The sequence below is a fragment of the Lepisosteus oculatus genome, chromosome 2 (assembly GCF_040954835.1).
Source record: "Lepisosteus oculatus isolate fLepOcu1 chromosome 2, fLepOcu1.hap2, whole genome shotgun sequence".
NCBI classification, from domain to species: Eukaryota; Metazoa; Chordata; class Actinopteri; order Semionotiformes; family Lepisosteidae; genus Lepisosteus; species Lepisosteus oculatus.
In genome coordinates, this window is record NC_090697.1 from 57,806,461 (window position 1) to 57,820,951 (window position 14,491).

Consider the following 14,491-nt stretch of genomic DNA (forward strand, 5'->3'; position numbering starts at 1 on the left):
TACATTTCATTTTTTATTGTAATTTCAAAAACCAAGACAAGGAAAAAACACTTTACAGATATACAGTGATAACGTTCAACAGCATTATAATGGCTAATGTTTCATAATGTTTTACGTTTTTGTATGTCCCTTATAAAACAATTTACACATTATTACTCCACACAGTAAACAACTATTTACACTTTTCACAAAACATTTATACACTGGAAAGTTAAGGGCTTTTCCTTTATTATTTACAATTGGCACAAATACAACACAGAGGTAACAGACATTAAAATCGTTGGACGAATACAGCTGCACAAGGTCCAGATTGATGTAGAATGTTTTCTTCATGAGATTAAATTAAAAATAACTTGTTTTGAACTTAGAAAGTGTCAAATAATAGAATTGTAATAAATCAGAATTTTATCATGTGGCTAAATGATACTTCACATTTCATTCTGTACAAATATTTTTTGTCCTAGTGAGGCTATTTCTAATTTTAGGTTTTAAAAACAAATAATCTGTAAGACATTTACATTTGCATATTACGTACATTTGAGTGTTTTATGCAACATTGAAGTGGAAACCATCTGGTGCCACTTTGAGCACTTCTGAGAGAGTCAGGCACTGTATGGATTAATGCTGGGAGGGAATCTTTCACACAGTAGTGCAAAATTAAACTTTTACATCATTATCTCCTAATTTGATTCTACATTATTGTACAAGATATTTGTCTTGGATACATTCTGGCCTAAATTTAACCTATTCAAGATCTTAGTGGTCCAAGTGGATCCCAAGTTATAATTTTTAATAACGTCCGTTTATTGTAAACTAGGGTTAAAGTGATATAATTTTCATTTATTCTGTATTACTGTAAATTTACGTAGATGGATGTAGGCCATTGACTTTTTGAGAAATTACTTCTGAACATCTGGTTTTTCAAATGGACCCCCAGTTCCTATGCACTGTTGCCGAATTGTTTTGCTGCCTAACATGATCCTAAACATACAGTTGTTTTCCAGATAAGAAATAAAAATCTCAATGGCAAACAGACTTTGTTGTTGATAGATTATAGTTTTTTGTGGTAATTATGTTGTTTTATAAAGATGTAATTATGTTGAATTCATAAACACAAAACAGGAGGCAAGTGTGATGTATTGTGTAATAAAGCATTCAGCAGTACTTTATACCTGGAGAGTTCAGCAACTAGAAAAAGGCGGGAAAAAAACTAAATAAAAAATCAAGCATTAAATGTTTCCTACTGTACATCTCCTACATTTTAGTGAAGTCATGGACAGGTTTAAGGTCCAGAGTAATCAATAGCTAAAGATGGCTTTTTGTTTACCTGTATCAGTCCAAAAGAATCATGCCATCATGTACCTGAAATTTTCCAGAAAATTAATATGATTATTTTTATTCCAGGCTCCTGTGCCTACTGATTGTTCTGTTTCAGCTGAAGTCTTAATTACTTAGGTTGATGGTAATTGTTAATAGACACACGTTATGATCTCATCTCATTTTCTAATTGTTTACACCTGGTAAAAGACTGAGCAGAGCAGACCAGACATATTTTGATTAGACCTTTAATTGGAGTATTTTATTGGAAAAAAAAAGATAGACAAGCTAGAAATTGTATTGCACCCCATGCTGGGTTTACCTGTTTCAGTATATTGGTTAGATGAACAATTATCTCTATTTTAGGTTGATCCATACTAACCTAGTTTCTAACAAAGTCTCTTTACTATGGGAATGTGCAGTAATGACATGTCCTCTAGGTTCATTATATATTTTATTGGGAACTGAAAGTTGTTCAAACAAATAAAAAAGCTTAGAAACTGTGGACTAAGTGAAAAAAACATGCTAAAAGAATTCACAATTCACATAATGCAGAACTAAAAGCACATGAGCCTGATTTTCAAAGTTGATTTTGGTTTAGTGGTGAAAGATAATTCCACTCAAATGTTGAAAAATCAGTCAGGACTTTCAGGTATTAAAATGGAAATGTACAGTACACTTAAATTTAATCATAAAGAAATAATATACTGTAATTCCATAAGATTATCTTTAAAACCCCATGTAGAATGGATGAATTTTGCTCAAAAGGTGTAAGATATTGGGTGTCCCAAGGATCAAACAGTTTGAAGTATAGTAGGTGGCTATCTAATCTCAGACCTTATTATACATTATAGTGTGGGGCAAAAACTCATAAAATAAAAGCTTTAGAATATCTGATCATTGAAAAATTCAATTCTAAACTATGTATAGACAAATGAGTACCCACGATGTACGACCTGCAGATGATTATAGTCATGTGTGCTCAGTTTATCAATTTTTGTTTCAATTTTTATTCAGCTTAGGTTGACTTAACTCATACATTACTTTGCTTTTTTATGATAACACATTGCTCAGTTCAGCAAATTGCTCTCTCCCTCATTATTGTTTATTGTGATTTAGCTTGCACCTAAAGTAAAGAGCTCAATGTAAATTGATTCCATCTATTTCAAAATGGATACTGCAGTGTTATTTCTGAGGGACAGATAATTCCTCCTACTCTCCATCATCTTTGTCCAATTCATTGGGCTTAATGTTCATGATTAATGATAACTATAAATTGTCAGTTATATAGAGTATAAAGTATTTGGTAAGACAGCCCAACATTTTTAGACAATGGGTTATGCGTATGACTTTTGTTTTTTACATTACTACAGTATCTAATTCTGCATTTTAACTACTGTATGTGTGGCAAAAAGGGAAAAGAAATATAACTTTTCGCTTCTCATGTACAATTTTTACATCCCTACCAAGGTCAAAATCAATTCATTTTTAAAATAAAAAATAAGGATGGGAGTATTTTTTTTTTTTTAGTCAAGACCTAATTAATTTTATTTTAGATAGATGCATCTTCATAAACCTTTCTTTTTCTCCTTTTGCCTTCAGAGTTCCTGTTGCAGTAAAAAGTTCCCTGATTGTGATGGTTGGGATTTCTGCTGGCAGGGCACACTCTGGAAATCTAAATGCAATGTAGGAGCTTTTAGACTCTATTTCAGGAACATTATTTATACTGTCTAGGATCCTGCTTATTTTCATTGGCCTGTCTTGTCATACCTGTGAAGTCCTACAGTGACAAAGTACAGACCTCAAAGCAGCTAACAAATATTAAGTTCCTTGAATTTTGTACATACTTTTTACTCTAAAATGTACAGAAAGAAGCAATATCTGTTTGTCTTTTGGCTACTTTAATTTCAAATCTACAGTTTCAACTGCTTTTGTACTATTAGTACAGTAACTATTAGAACCATCAATTAAATTAAAGCTTGAAGTTTAGTTTGAAGTATTTACAGAACACATTTGTTTAAATTGGAAAGCATTTTCAAGAAAAATATATCTGCAACATTTATATGTAAATTCAGTAATTGTATAACCACTGTATAATCACATCTTAGCTCTGCTGGATGGGTGTTGTGGTGAGGTTGGGTTTATTTTGTGCTTTCACAATGCACCCATAGAGAAGTGACATACTGTACTGTACCAAGAAGAATAACTCTCCATACTGCCATATGATAACATTTTTAAAAGGAACATTTGGTATCTTTGATGTATGAATTCAACCATTACAAGGGTATACCAGAATATTTATTAAATCCTTTGAATGCTCAAAGGCATATTCTGTGCATTAATGTCTGTAATTCAAATACGTTATATACAATAGACACATTGTGTACACATACTGTTCTTCTCTTAGGTTCTTTACAGAGTTTGAAAATGATTTTTTTATAAATATTTTGGTATCTTTTTATATTATTATTTCTAATATTTCAGACATTTAAAAATAATACAAAACTGCATATCCTACTGTATATATTTCAGTTTCTAAAGCAAAAAACATCAAGTTTGTTTCTTACAGGAAATACTTTCCGTCAGTCACCTACTTAACTCAAGTTCAGTAAAACTCCAGATGTTTTTTATCTCTTTATTTTTGCTGATTAGGTCTGTTATTTATTTTATCATTTTATTTAAAGTGCCATTTTGTTTCACATATGTCTGGTCCTCAATTGTCACATACAGTATGTTTTTAAATGATGCAAGTTAATATTACCTGTTCTGTTAAAAATAATCTTACAGTACTTTTAAAATCTCAAAACAAGTCATTGTCTGTCTATTCATGCACATGGGTGATGTCAGTGGCATTTGTAAGATTTGCCCTGCACTGTTTGTTTTTAAATAGAGGAATCCATGAAATACACCTTTTTGCATTTCTTACACTCATTCAAATTCTGGTCACTCATTTTCTCAGAGACACTGTCAGGTGTTTCATGTATTAGGATTACATGGTAATATTATTTCCAGCTCTGTTCCTTCACTGTTAACACAGGTTTACCTTGCTTGGACTATAATCTCAAACAATTTGATTGCATTTGAGGAATATTTCATATGCACTATAACTTTTGTCTTGCTTTACAATTCCCTTATTTTTCACAGGCTTTAACTCATTTAGCACGTTGTACAAATGTTGGTAAAATATTTGAAATTTAAAAAATATTTTCCTCATATCAAAAGTGACAAAAATATATACATATGCAGATATTTCAATGACAGATAGCAGCTTTACCTTCACTGTATTTTCAGATTAGTCATTCAATCCCTATTAAACATTTCACTTCATGACAATTCATTAGAAATAGAGGACAAAATATCTTTCATGCATTTTCTTTAAAAATTGATCTTCTCAGAAATGTCCTGTCTTTCGGTTATCTCGTTATTTTAGCTATGCAGGGTAAAACATTAATATTTTACAACACAGCTGAAAAAAACAATGGATATGTGAAATGATCATTACTTGTAAGGTGGGTATTTGAAGTTGGTGATTAAACATATTTCTCTTGTCTGATTCAATACTTTTTTTGCACAAAATACACCACTTCACATTTGTTTACACCTAGATCACATTTATTTAAACATTTAATTTTATGGAGCCTACAGGAGGTGTTTGTGGAAAAGTCTGGGGTTTGACTGGTATTGCAGTACTGCGTACTGAAGAATTTCAACAGTCTATCTTGGAATGTAGGAAGGCTGTTGAGGCAGTGTGAGGGCACTTGAACCAGAGATTGGAAATGTTGCGGAAAGCACAATGTACTGACGAAATAGACAAGCCGATGAAAATTACTTACTCAGTTAGTTCAGTGTATTCATTCCGGTTATCTGTTTTTGTGAGGGGAAAAGAGAAACAAATTCACAGCTAAGACGTGAGAAAATTGGAATTTGGCAGTAAGTCTCAGTCTCCTGTGTCTCGAATTGGGCAGTGTAACAGATTAAACAACTCCTCTGCACCATTTTAGCAAAATATTGAACATCAGGTTTCTAATTAGGTTTAGTGCTGTTGTGTCAAAGCCCATTTCCGAAACACGCAGACCCAGAAGACAGGCAGTTACACAGCAGCTGTTCTGTTCTGTGTGACTGTGGAAATGCTGAATACAAGCATACTAGTCTGCAGTGTTAACCAAACTGGCAATGGAAATTAGAATTGCCTACTCGTCTGCCACCTCCTGGGACCAAGTTCATGTGTTGTAGTTTAAAAAACTTTTTTCAATAAAGAGATGCATGTCTTTCAACCTAAAAAACTTTTGAGTTGAATGCTGCCTTGTTCTTTATTATGCCTCAGTATGGATTCATCAGTGTACTTCTGCCATCTTTGCATCAACACATGACAAATGACTGTATACACCTTCTGTTGAAACACACACTGTGGAGCTATGCAGCTCTGACTGGTAACACTGCAAACTAGTGTGTGATTTCTAGTGGTTTCAAGCCCATCCATTACCTGTGGCACATGACCAGATAAAGAGAACCAGTCACAGACAGCAAATAACATATCCTACAACTGAATCAGTGACATCTTGCGTAAAAGGTGTAAACGGAACTCTGAACCAGTGTCTTTATTGATTGAGCTGTATGGGAAGTTTATTAGGACACTTTTTTTTCTTATTCAATATAGCTTTGTAATTAATGAATCAACTATTTTGCTTTTATGAAATGTTGATTACATTGAAAATCCTTGATCCTCTACAATCATAATACTGACAAAGAAATTTACAGTACATAGAATTCTAAAGGTAACTTTTTAAATACCATACATTCTAGTATGATGACTTTATTGTACACATTTTTAGTTTATTTGGGCTTTATACGAATACTTAATTCGTATTCGTCAAATACTTTAGGTATACATTTACCTATGGATGTAAATGGAAGTCACGAAATTTAAATAACAAAATTGCTTGATCTACAGAGTAGCTATAATATATTCATTAGATTCAGCTGAATTCCAATAAATCTAGATATTCTATATCTAGATATATATACACTGTATACAATTATAAACAGTAAATGCCTTACATGGCCCTTTAATTGCTGTCCGTGCGTGAGAGCTCCCAATCTGTTCAAAACTCTTAATAACAAGAGCACACATCTGTTTCCAAGAATTCTGAGTTTCAAAAGGGCATATTTCTGCAAAAGTTAATTATTTACTGTTTTTTTGTAATTTAAAGGTATTTTGGTAGATACCAATGGAACAAGGTATCCTTCGGCTGTAATCTTTTATCAGCATGGAAAAAGAGCCAATGCTGACCAAAAAGTGTTTTTTTTTTCCCCCACAGAACAAATACATGTTTTTTGTTTTACCTAGAGAGAATATCTAATACTTTGAGGATCAGCAAGGGAAAGTGTGCGTTCCACAGCAAATATGAATCTTGCTTAACAATATACATGTACTGTATGTGAAGTCAATATCTCTGAATAGATGGCACATTATATACTGGTAACATCAATTTTGTACAATTTTCAGCATGAGGAGCCTATGTTCAGGTTTTATAGATACTTTTCAAAACCAGGGGACCTTGAATTACAAGTTTCCCCTGTACAACAGCTTACAGCTACTTGTTTATTGAAGGGGATGATTTTGCCCTTTTTCCCTTTCTGCTCATTTGTGAATTTAAAAAATATTTAGAACTGCCATATCAGAATCAATTCATGTTGGGAAAGACAAAACATCTTCATCTGTATCTTAAAATTATAATGTGTACAGGGCATTTAAGCAGTTGGATAGCAGGTAGTCTGCCAAGAACACTTTTAATGCAGTGCAATGCCAAGGAGCTACACACTTCTCTAAGCCTTAGGGATGAAGTTTTTAATTTGTCTAATCCAGGTGATTGTGGTTGAATCAAAGCACTTCATAACGCTTTGATACACTAGAGTGAAATGTATCTGTCTTATCTTGTGTGTGAAATTTTCATATAAAGTGCAGCAAAATAAAAAAAAACAATTATCATCATTGTGCTTTTTGCATGTATTCTATCTCTGGTTAAAATAAGGGACATTTTGAAAATGCTTATGTGGTTTATAGACTGGCAGCATGTATCTGCCCCTATGAATGGAGGCCCTTTTCTTTTGAAAAGATGGCCTACCTACTCCTGGGGCTCCTGTCACCATGTTAACCTCAGTCCACAGGATCTTGACACTGTATGCAGTGTGCCATATCTTCTGAGTAGTGCTCCACTTGAATTGTTGTGCTGTAAAATCCAAACTTGGTCTGGAGGAGCTCTGTGGCTTCTTTGAGGACACTCTGGGGATCACAATTCTCCTCTGAAAAATAACAAATACAGAACTTAATACACGTCTGAACAGCGAGGAATGATTCCCTGAAACAGATCGGTCAAGTGTTCCAAATAAAATAAATTACTTGTCCACTCTCCTACAGCCAGGCCATTTAAGATTACTGTTTAAAGATTTTATTGTTTTTGGCAAGCATGGTGATGCACAGATTTCAAATTCACAAGGCCATTTCTGCAAAAACAGAAAGAATGACAAACTGCCTAATACTCCTTTAATGTCATCTTCTTCTAAAGGTTTTCCATAAGATTATTAAACTTACTAAGAACTTATCTCAAATGGCCTGATTTTGCAATGAAAAATAAGGTGTAAAATAAGGTGGCACTACTGTTAGATAATAAAACCATTGCATTTGTATAGTTAATATAACTGTCATCAGATTGAAACACACCAAAGGCACACAGCTCTCTACCTTTCAGAGTTATGGTCCAATGCCAAAACCTATTCCAATATTTTTCACTCTAGCTAAACCTCCATGTGTTTGACAAAATTTTGTTTAGGGGAAACAAGAAAGGCTGTTCTATACCAAAGATGTCTACTAGTGCTTGGTTTGCTTTCAGAAAATAGGGAACTAATGTTTTCACAGAGCACAAGTCTGCTGTCTTGGTCCAGTATCAGAGTGAACTGTGGAGAGGGACTGTGAGAGGGACTCACCAATGGCAATATGAACAGAGAGAAGGGTCTGACCCAGAGTCAGTGCCCACAGGTGAAGGCTGTGCATCGCCTTCACGGCCTTCAGAGACAGCAGAACGTCCTTAACAGAGTTGAATTCAATTCCCTTTGGGGCCCCTGCAGGAAAATAAGTTTACTATTACCTGGCAACACAAACTGTAAGAATTCGAACTCAGATAGGGTCAGATGCTCCTTCTATGTCCTAATCTATGCCGAAAGTACTTTTTGATTAAACAATCAAGAGCCTTCATTTTTTAAAGAAAAACCTAGACAATAAATGTTTTTCAACTTTGTTTATAAAAAATTCTTTAGAAACCAGAATGTTCATGAAAGTACTGTACCATTTCCATTAAGAACAATTAAAGAATAGATCACACCCCACCCCCTTCTTATAGAAAGTAATTATTATAAAGGAAAATGAGTAATACATCTATTTGTAGACGTGTTATAACTCCAGGTGGCCCCCGACTAGCTCTGTTGGTAGAGCATGAGACTCATAATCTCAGGGTAGTGGGTTTGTGTCCCACATCAGGCGCCAGGTCCTCCATGTTGGAGGTTGGGCACAAGGCTAACAACCCTGTCCTGTAAAAAACTAATGTTACAGCAACAGGATACTGCTGCCCCTACATGCTGGAAGGCACAACGGGCAAACATCCACATCCATTATAACTCCAGGTAATCAAGAATTCCTCGGTTAAATGTGTGTCATAGACTAGCTAAAGTACTAGGGACTAGTAATGCTACTAGGGATCCTGATGAAATTCAGCTGTGTCTAGCAACAGTTGCTGACGACAGAAAGGAATTTTCTATCGGAGTACGGGTATTCTCGAATAAAAGTATACAAAACCTTTAAAATAGAATTCAGTTGAATTACATTTAATATATATATATGCAGTATGTTTTCCATCCATTTTATTACCGCTTTATCCAATGCAGGGGTGCAGGAGAGCCAAAGCCTAACCTGGCAAGCAACAGGCACAAGGCAGGATACACCCAGGATGTGACACCAGTCATCAGACACTGTATCTGTGTGTGTCTTGTGACAGACTGGCATCCCCTCCAGCGTGTATCCTGCCACTTGCCCGTTGCTTGCTGGGATAAATTCTGACTCCCCCTCAACCCTCTTTAGGAAAAGTGGTTAGAAAACGGATGGATGGATAAGTTAGTAGGCATGCTACTGTTGACTATTAATAGGGCAAATAAAATACTGCATCAAACGCAATGGGCTAATAAGCAGTATTTCAGAAGACTGGAATTTATTGAAAAAGGAGGATAGCAGCACATGAATGTATTTTAAAACCAAAAAATATTTATGTTAGGCGTACAATATAAAATTACATTTTGAAATACAGAACTTCATTCAACTGCTGACAACTGAATGTGAAAATTCACAGCTGATCAGAATGCTCACAAAACCCCATACTGTCTTATAAATAACACTCCATGCATTTCTTTACCTTCCATAAGTATTCTAAATACATCCCTCAGGATCGTTGTGGTGGTTCCCAAGACAAATACGGAGAATAGGAAGGTGCAAATTGGATCTGCTATCTTGTATTCAGGCTGTGGGTGATAAGAAACGTCAGTGGTTGTAACTTGAAATAAGCTCATCAAGAAGGATGAAATGAAGAAATTAAATATTTCATATAGTTTTTACTGTGCTCTCCTGTTTCCTGAAACAAACATTCTTAACATATGTAGTACATAAATAATTATATAAAGCAATTTTTGTACCAAAATTATATTTTATGTTTCTCTTAATACATGTGTGGCTTCAGGGCATGCTGTTGTTGTTAGCTGCGATAAATGTTTTTGAAGAGTCAACACTAACCCTGAAATAAATTATAATGGCTGCCACCAGTACTCCAACACTCTGCAGGAGGTCTCCGATGACATGAATGAAGGCGGCTCTCACACTGGTGTTGCCATGGGCCCCTAGGAGGCTGTGTGAGTGCCCGTGGCTGATGGGACTTTCACCTCCCTCATCTATTTTGTGGTACCCAGAGCCATGGCTGTGACTGTGCAAAGTACTGGACTGATGCAGGATTAAGGCCATTCTGAAGGATCAAAAGAAACAGGGCAGAAACAACTTGTGTCAAGAAACAAGCAATATCACAGTTTAATATATCCTTTCTTTTTAGTTCACACCAACTTGGTGGATATTTGTTTCTAGTTTTTTCTGAGCTTCATCATTTTCAGACCTATAAAAAATAAAAATAAAAAAACACATTTGAATTCAACCACAGCTTAACAAGAAAAAAGAAAAGAGGAAAGAAGAATTTACATAATCATCTAGCAAAGTAAAGGAGAGGTGGAAAAGCAGAGAATGACAGCATTAATTCTCTCATTTGGCCAATTCCAAAAGAAACACCCAGCTCATTTGTGAAACTGCCGTGTGTCATTTTTAGAGCCAAACAAAATTATTTCTCATTTACAAATCAAAACTATTGAAGCAAAATGAACTTGTAACTCATTTATTACATGTGCACTAGCTTGTTTCAGCAGCTGTAGGCGAATAGTAATTGCTGTAGGGTGTGTTAGCAAATACTGCCAATACTTTGTGAACAGACTATAGTGTATTCAAACATGTGTCATGTCATGATGAGCTGACACTTGGGATTCCCCAAGTAATGATGTGCAAGTGGGTATTTTACAATTAGCTGAGCAACATTAAAGATGCCCCTTAATACACCATTACATTACCCTTAATAAATGTTTATTTTGTAAATTTTCTACTAATCATTACTTTGTTTCAGCATCCCTCTTCTACAGAGAACAAAAATATATTAACATTGATATTAATACACAACAAATAAATATTCATGCAAGATTTCTTTTGGAGAGGATTTTGTGGATTGGAATAATCCAGGGCAGGGACTGTATTTTCACTTCCAAACTACACAAAGCAAAGATACTACCCATGTTGTTATCAGATCATACCAGTTTCTGCAGATTTGTTTCAATAAATCCTCCCATAAACCAAACTAAAGTTTAATGCCACGCTACTACAAAATGATGTGCTCTGAGTGAAGTTTCAAACTAAACAGGAGGAACTGGCAACTTCCTTCATCAGTGAAGATACCAACCTGTTGCACTAGCTGAAGGACAACATTATCACTGAGGCTGGTGATTTTAATGTGTTAGCAGTTACTAGTCTCTGATGTGTTCCAGTTATCCGAAAAACTGCAGCACAGGCAAGCAAAAATCAATGACTTGATTGTTACTTCAGATTGCAGTGGACAGTCACTTAAAGGTTAGGTAGTCTGTAACATGCTTTGTTTATTGATGGGAATTGATTAGTCAATGAGCTGTGGAATAATAACAGATTCTGATGCTACAATACCTGAACCAGATTTGTTACTGCTTCTGGTTTCCTTGCACCATTATAGTGGTCATCAAGAAATGAGGTCTTAAAACTGTAAGTAATCTATGTGATGTGCATACAATACGTTCCTCAGTCTATACATGCAGGTCACATATATCTTTCACAAATGCAGTCATTGAAGCTGCAAAGGTGCCCTTGTTGCATGGCTTCATTCAGCAGCAAGAAAAGACAGAATATGAAAATCACAAAGTATGTTACTTAATTCTGGAAGTGTTTTGGACAAAGATAACCAATAATTGTAACTTATTAACTTGTACTTATCTGAGCTGAGCACATACTATATTTCTAATAAGATAATGTGAAACTTGAAGGATACTCCAATTGTAAATTAATTCTAAGCTGTTTAGCAGCTGACGTTAAATAGGGAAAAATGGCACAGTATTTCAAGCTTACATTACATTGACCCCAACTGCACAGCCTGAAGTTATGAGCATCACGTGGCCATCAATCTCATAGTTATTGTTGACAATTCTCTCAACAGCCAAGTACACTAGCACTCCAGTCACGATCCAGATGGACAGCACTGAAATAAAGGCCCCCAGAATCTCTGCAACAAAAACAAATAGGAGAAATGAGCCACAGGAGTTCACAGATTGATATACAACTGGATTTTTGCTTAAAGGTGAGCACTCTGAGCAAAATGATTCATAAAAGGACTCACAATGTTTTGTTCATAAATTGTGTTTTCTTTCCATTCCTCTAGAACATGGATTTAAATGACCTCTAATCTGTACCAATATATCCAGTAAATGCAATGTGTATATCAGTAAATGTACTGTATGACTTTCATGTTGAATAGATTAAAAGGGGAACTGCAGTCCTAATTTCTCAGACCGGTTATTATATCTCGGTAACAAAATTAATCCATTTGGGGTATAGAAAATAATGTAAAGTTTTAAATTAAGCACGAAATCGTGAAGTTTGTAAAAGTACTGTAAGGCACCATGTTGTCTCAAACCCTGGTTTTGCATCAGGTGAGAGCAAGAGTTTTCACAAATCATTATGTGAACCTTCCTGCTCAATAGTTACTATAATGACTAAGGTAATGCAATGTACAAGTGAGTAAATATAGGTTGTGCAGCAGATACTTGACCGCAGAAATGTTCCAATGTGATCTGCATGCAGAGGTAACAAGTAGTATTTGTCGGCAAAACTGTCTCGAAGTTGAGAGCAATATTTCTGCTGCATTAAAAGTGATTAATTCAGAAGCCTGTTATGGAGAATATGGAGCTGCACATACCTTGAATTTTCTTCTATTTTGTAATGTGAATGTGAGGTTTTACAAGTTACTGTGTACATTTTACTTTTAAAGTGGTTTGAAATGCACTCATCAATTCCGATTCTTTCTAACTCTGAAATATAAAAAATAGCATTGCAGTTCCCCTTTAAATGGATCTAGGGGTTACTTGGGATCCTTTTCAGATTTACACTGGAAACATTTATTCACAGGGCTCCAGGGGGAGAAGGTCCCAGTTAGAACATTGTTTGTTGCTTTTATTACACCTGAATTGTTTTAATTAATAGATTATTTTCTGGAAACAAATTAAAACCTGTCGCTGGGCCATAATAAACAGCCACCTCAAATCAAGTCCATGTGTTCAATCATGTAACTCAAAATCCTTAGATTTTTTAGAATTTTTTAGTGAGCACAAGACATGCAATACATACAGTATGCAAGAGGTCGCTTACATAAAGACCTTCGACTTATGTCATTCTGGTAGAATGAGCAGAAACATGCAATTCAATTCTACATATCATCACAACTCAACTGATTGTCCTGCAGGAAGAATGAGATTGTATGGAGCTTCAAATATTTCACACCGTTGTCTCACATCCTGCTTATTGCAAAGTTCCAACACACTATGTAATGAGGGGTTCCATTGGTTTGCGCTGGTAGAATGTAACATTATGGTGCTGATAACTACTTTTGTGATAATTATGTTCTATTTTGGTTGAAAAACACAATACAACAAACAATCCTGGGTTTTTTTCCATGCTGCCTTGGAGTTTTCCAATCCACGAAATCCTCTCCAAAAGATTACTGATTCTCCTTTCCCCAACTGATTTATTATTTAAGCAGTTATTTTATTTAAAAAATATTTTACATTTGTCCAGTAAAATATGAGAGTGCTTCCACAAGTAATGAATAATAAACAATAACATATTTCTAATTTATAATCAAAATGTCATCAAATAACAATAAATACAGCACTTTCATTTACTTTTTCTGATGTTGCTTTGTCCACTTGTACTCCTCCCACCCCTACTGCAAAAATAGTTTGAAAATGGAGAGAAATATTAGGCCATTTTATTAATTATGGCAGTCATGCATAGTGGGATCCTGGTCCTACCTGATCTGTGCCAACCAAAGCTCATGATTTTGGTGGGAGGCCTGGATGAAATCCACAAGGAGAATAAACTGACCATCATGCTCCCAAAATCTGTGAGCAAGTGCGCAGCATCAGTCATTATTGCCAAGCTATGGGCAAGGTAGCCACCTGTGGAAACAGGAAAGGAAAGACATTACTCTGGAGTCCACAAATGGAAAGCGTATGGACATTTTGTTAACACTAGATACCAAAGTATGTCCTGAAGCACAATTGTTCCATGAATTTAAATTTAGACTAAGACAAAATACTCAGGTAAAGGAAGAGATGTAAAATGTAAGGATATGGAATCTATACTTTAAATTGGTGGGTTTTACACTGGCTGTCTGTGTGACAGATCAGTTAGTTTTCTGAGCAGTCTGTATCGGTTTTAGCCATGGGTGTGCAGCTTACAAAGAAA

The 14,491-nt window shown here is 35.1% G+C and overlaps 1 protein-coding gene across 2 annotated transcripts in view; it reads right to left on the minus strand.

The window, feature by feature from the left end:
* The window catches only part of slc30a2 (solute carrier family 30 member 2), a 30,875-nt gene continuing 16,384 nt past the window's right edge, over window positions 1–14,491 (minus strand). Inside the window, exons 3-9 of one of the 2 annotated variants that reach the window (XM_006625675.3) lie at window positions 14,056–14,202; window positions 12,098–12,251; window positions 10,151–10,376; window positions 9,777–9,882; window positions 8,302–8,436; window positions 7,443–7,620; window positions 1–5,181 (exon numbers count right to left, since the gene is read on the minus strand). In XM_006625675.3, coding sequence (XP_006625738.2) covers window positions 7,475–7,620; window positions 8,302–8,436; window positions 9,777–9,882; window positions 10,151–10,376; window positions 12,098–12,251; window positions 14,056–14,202 — 914 coding nt within the window. In that variant the 3' untranslated portion in view covers window positions 1–5,181; window positions 7,443–7,474. Of the gene's footprint in view, window positions 7,621–8,301; window positions 8,437–9,776; window positions 9,883–10,150; window positions 10,377–12,097; window positions 12,252–14,055; window positions 14,203–14,491 lie in introns of both variants that reach the window. The other variant, XM_015343928.2, reaches the window with a different exon arrangement.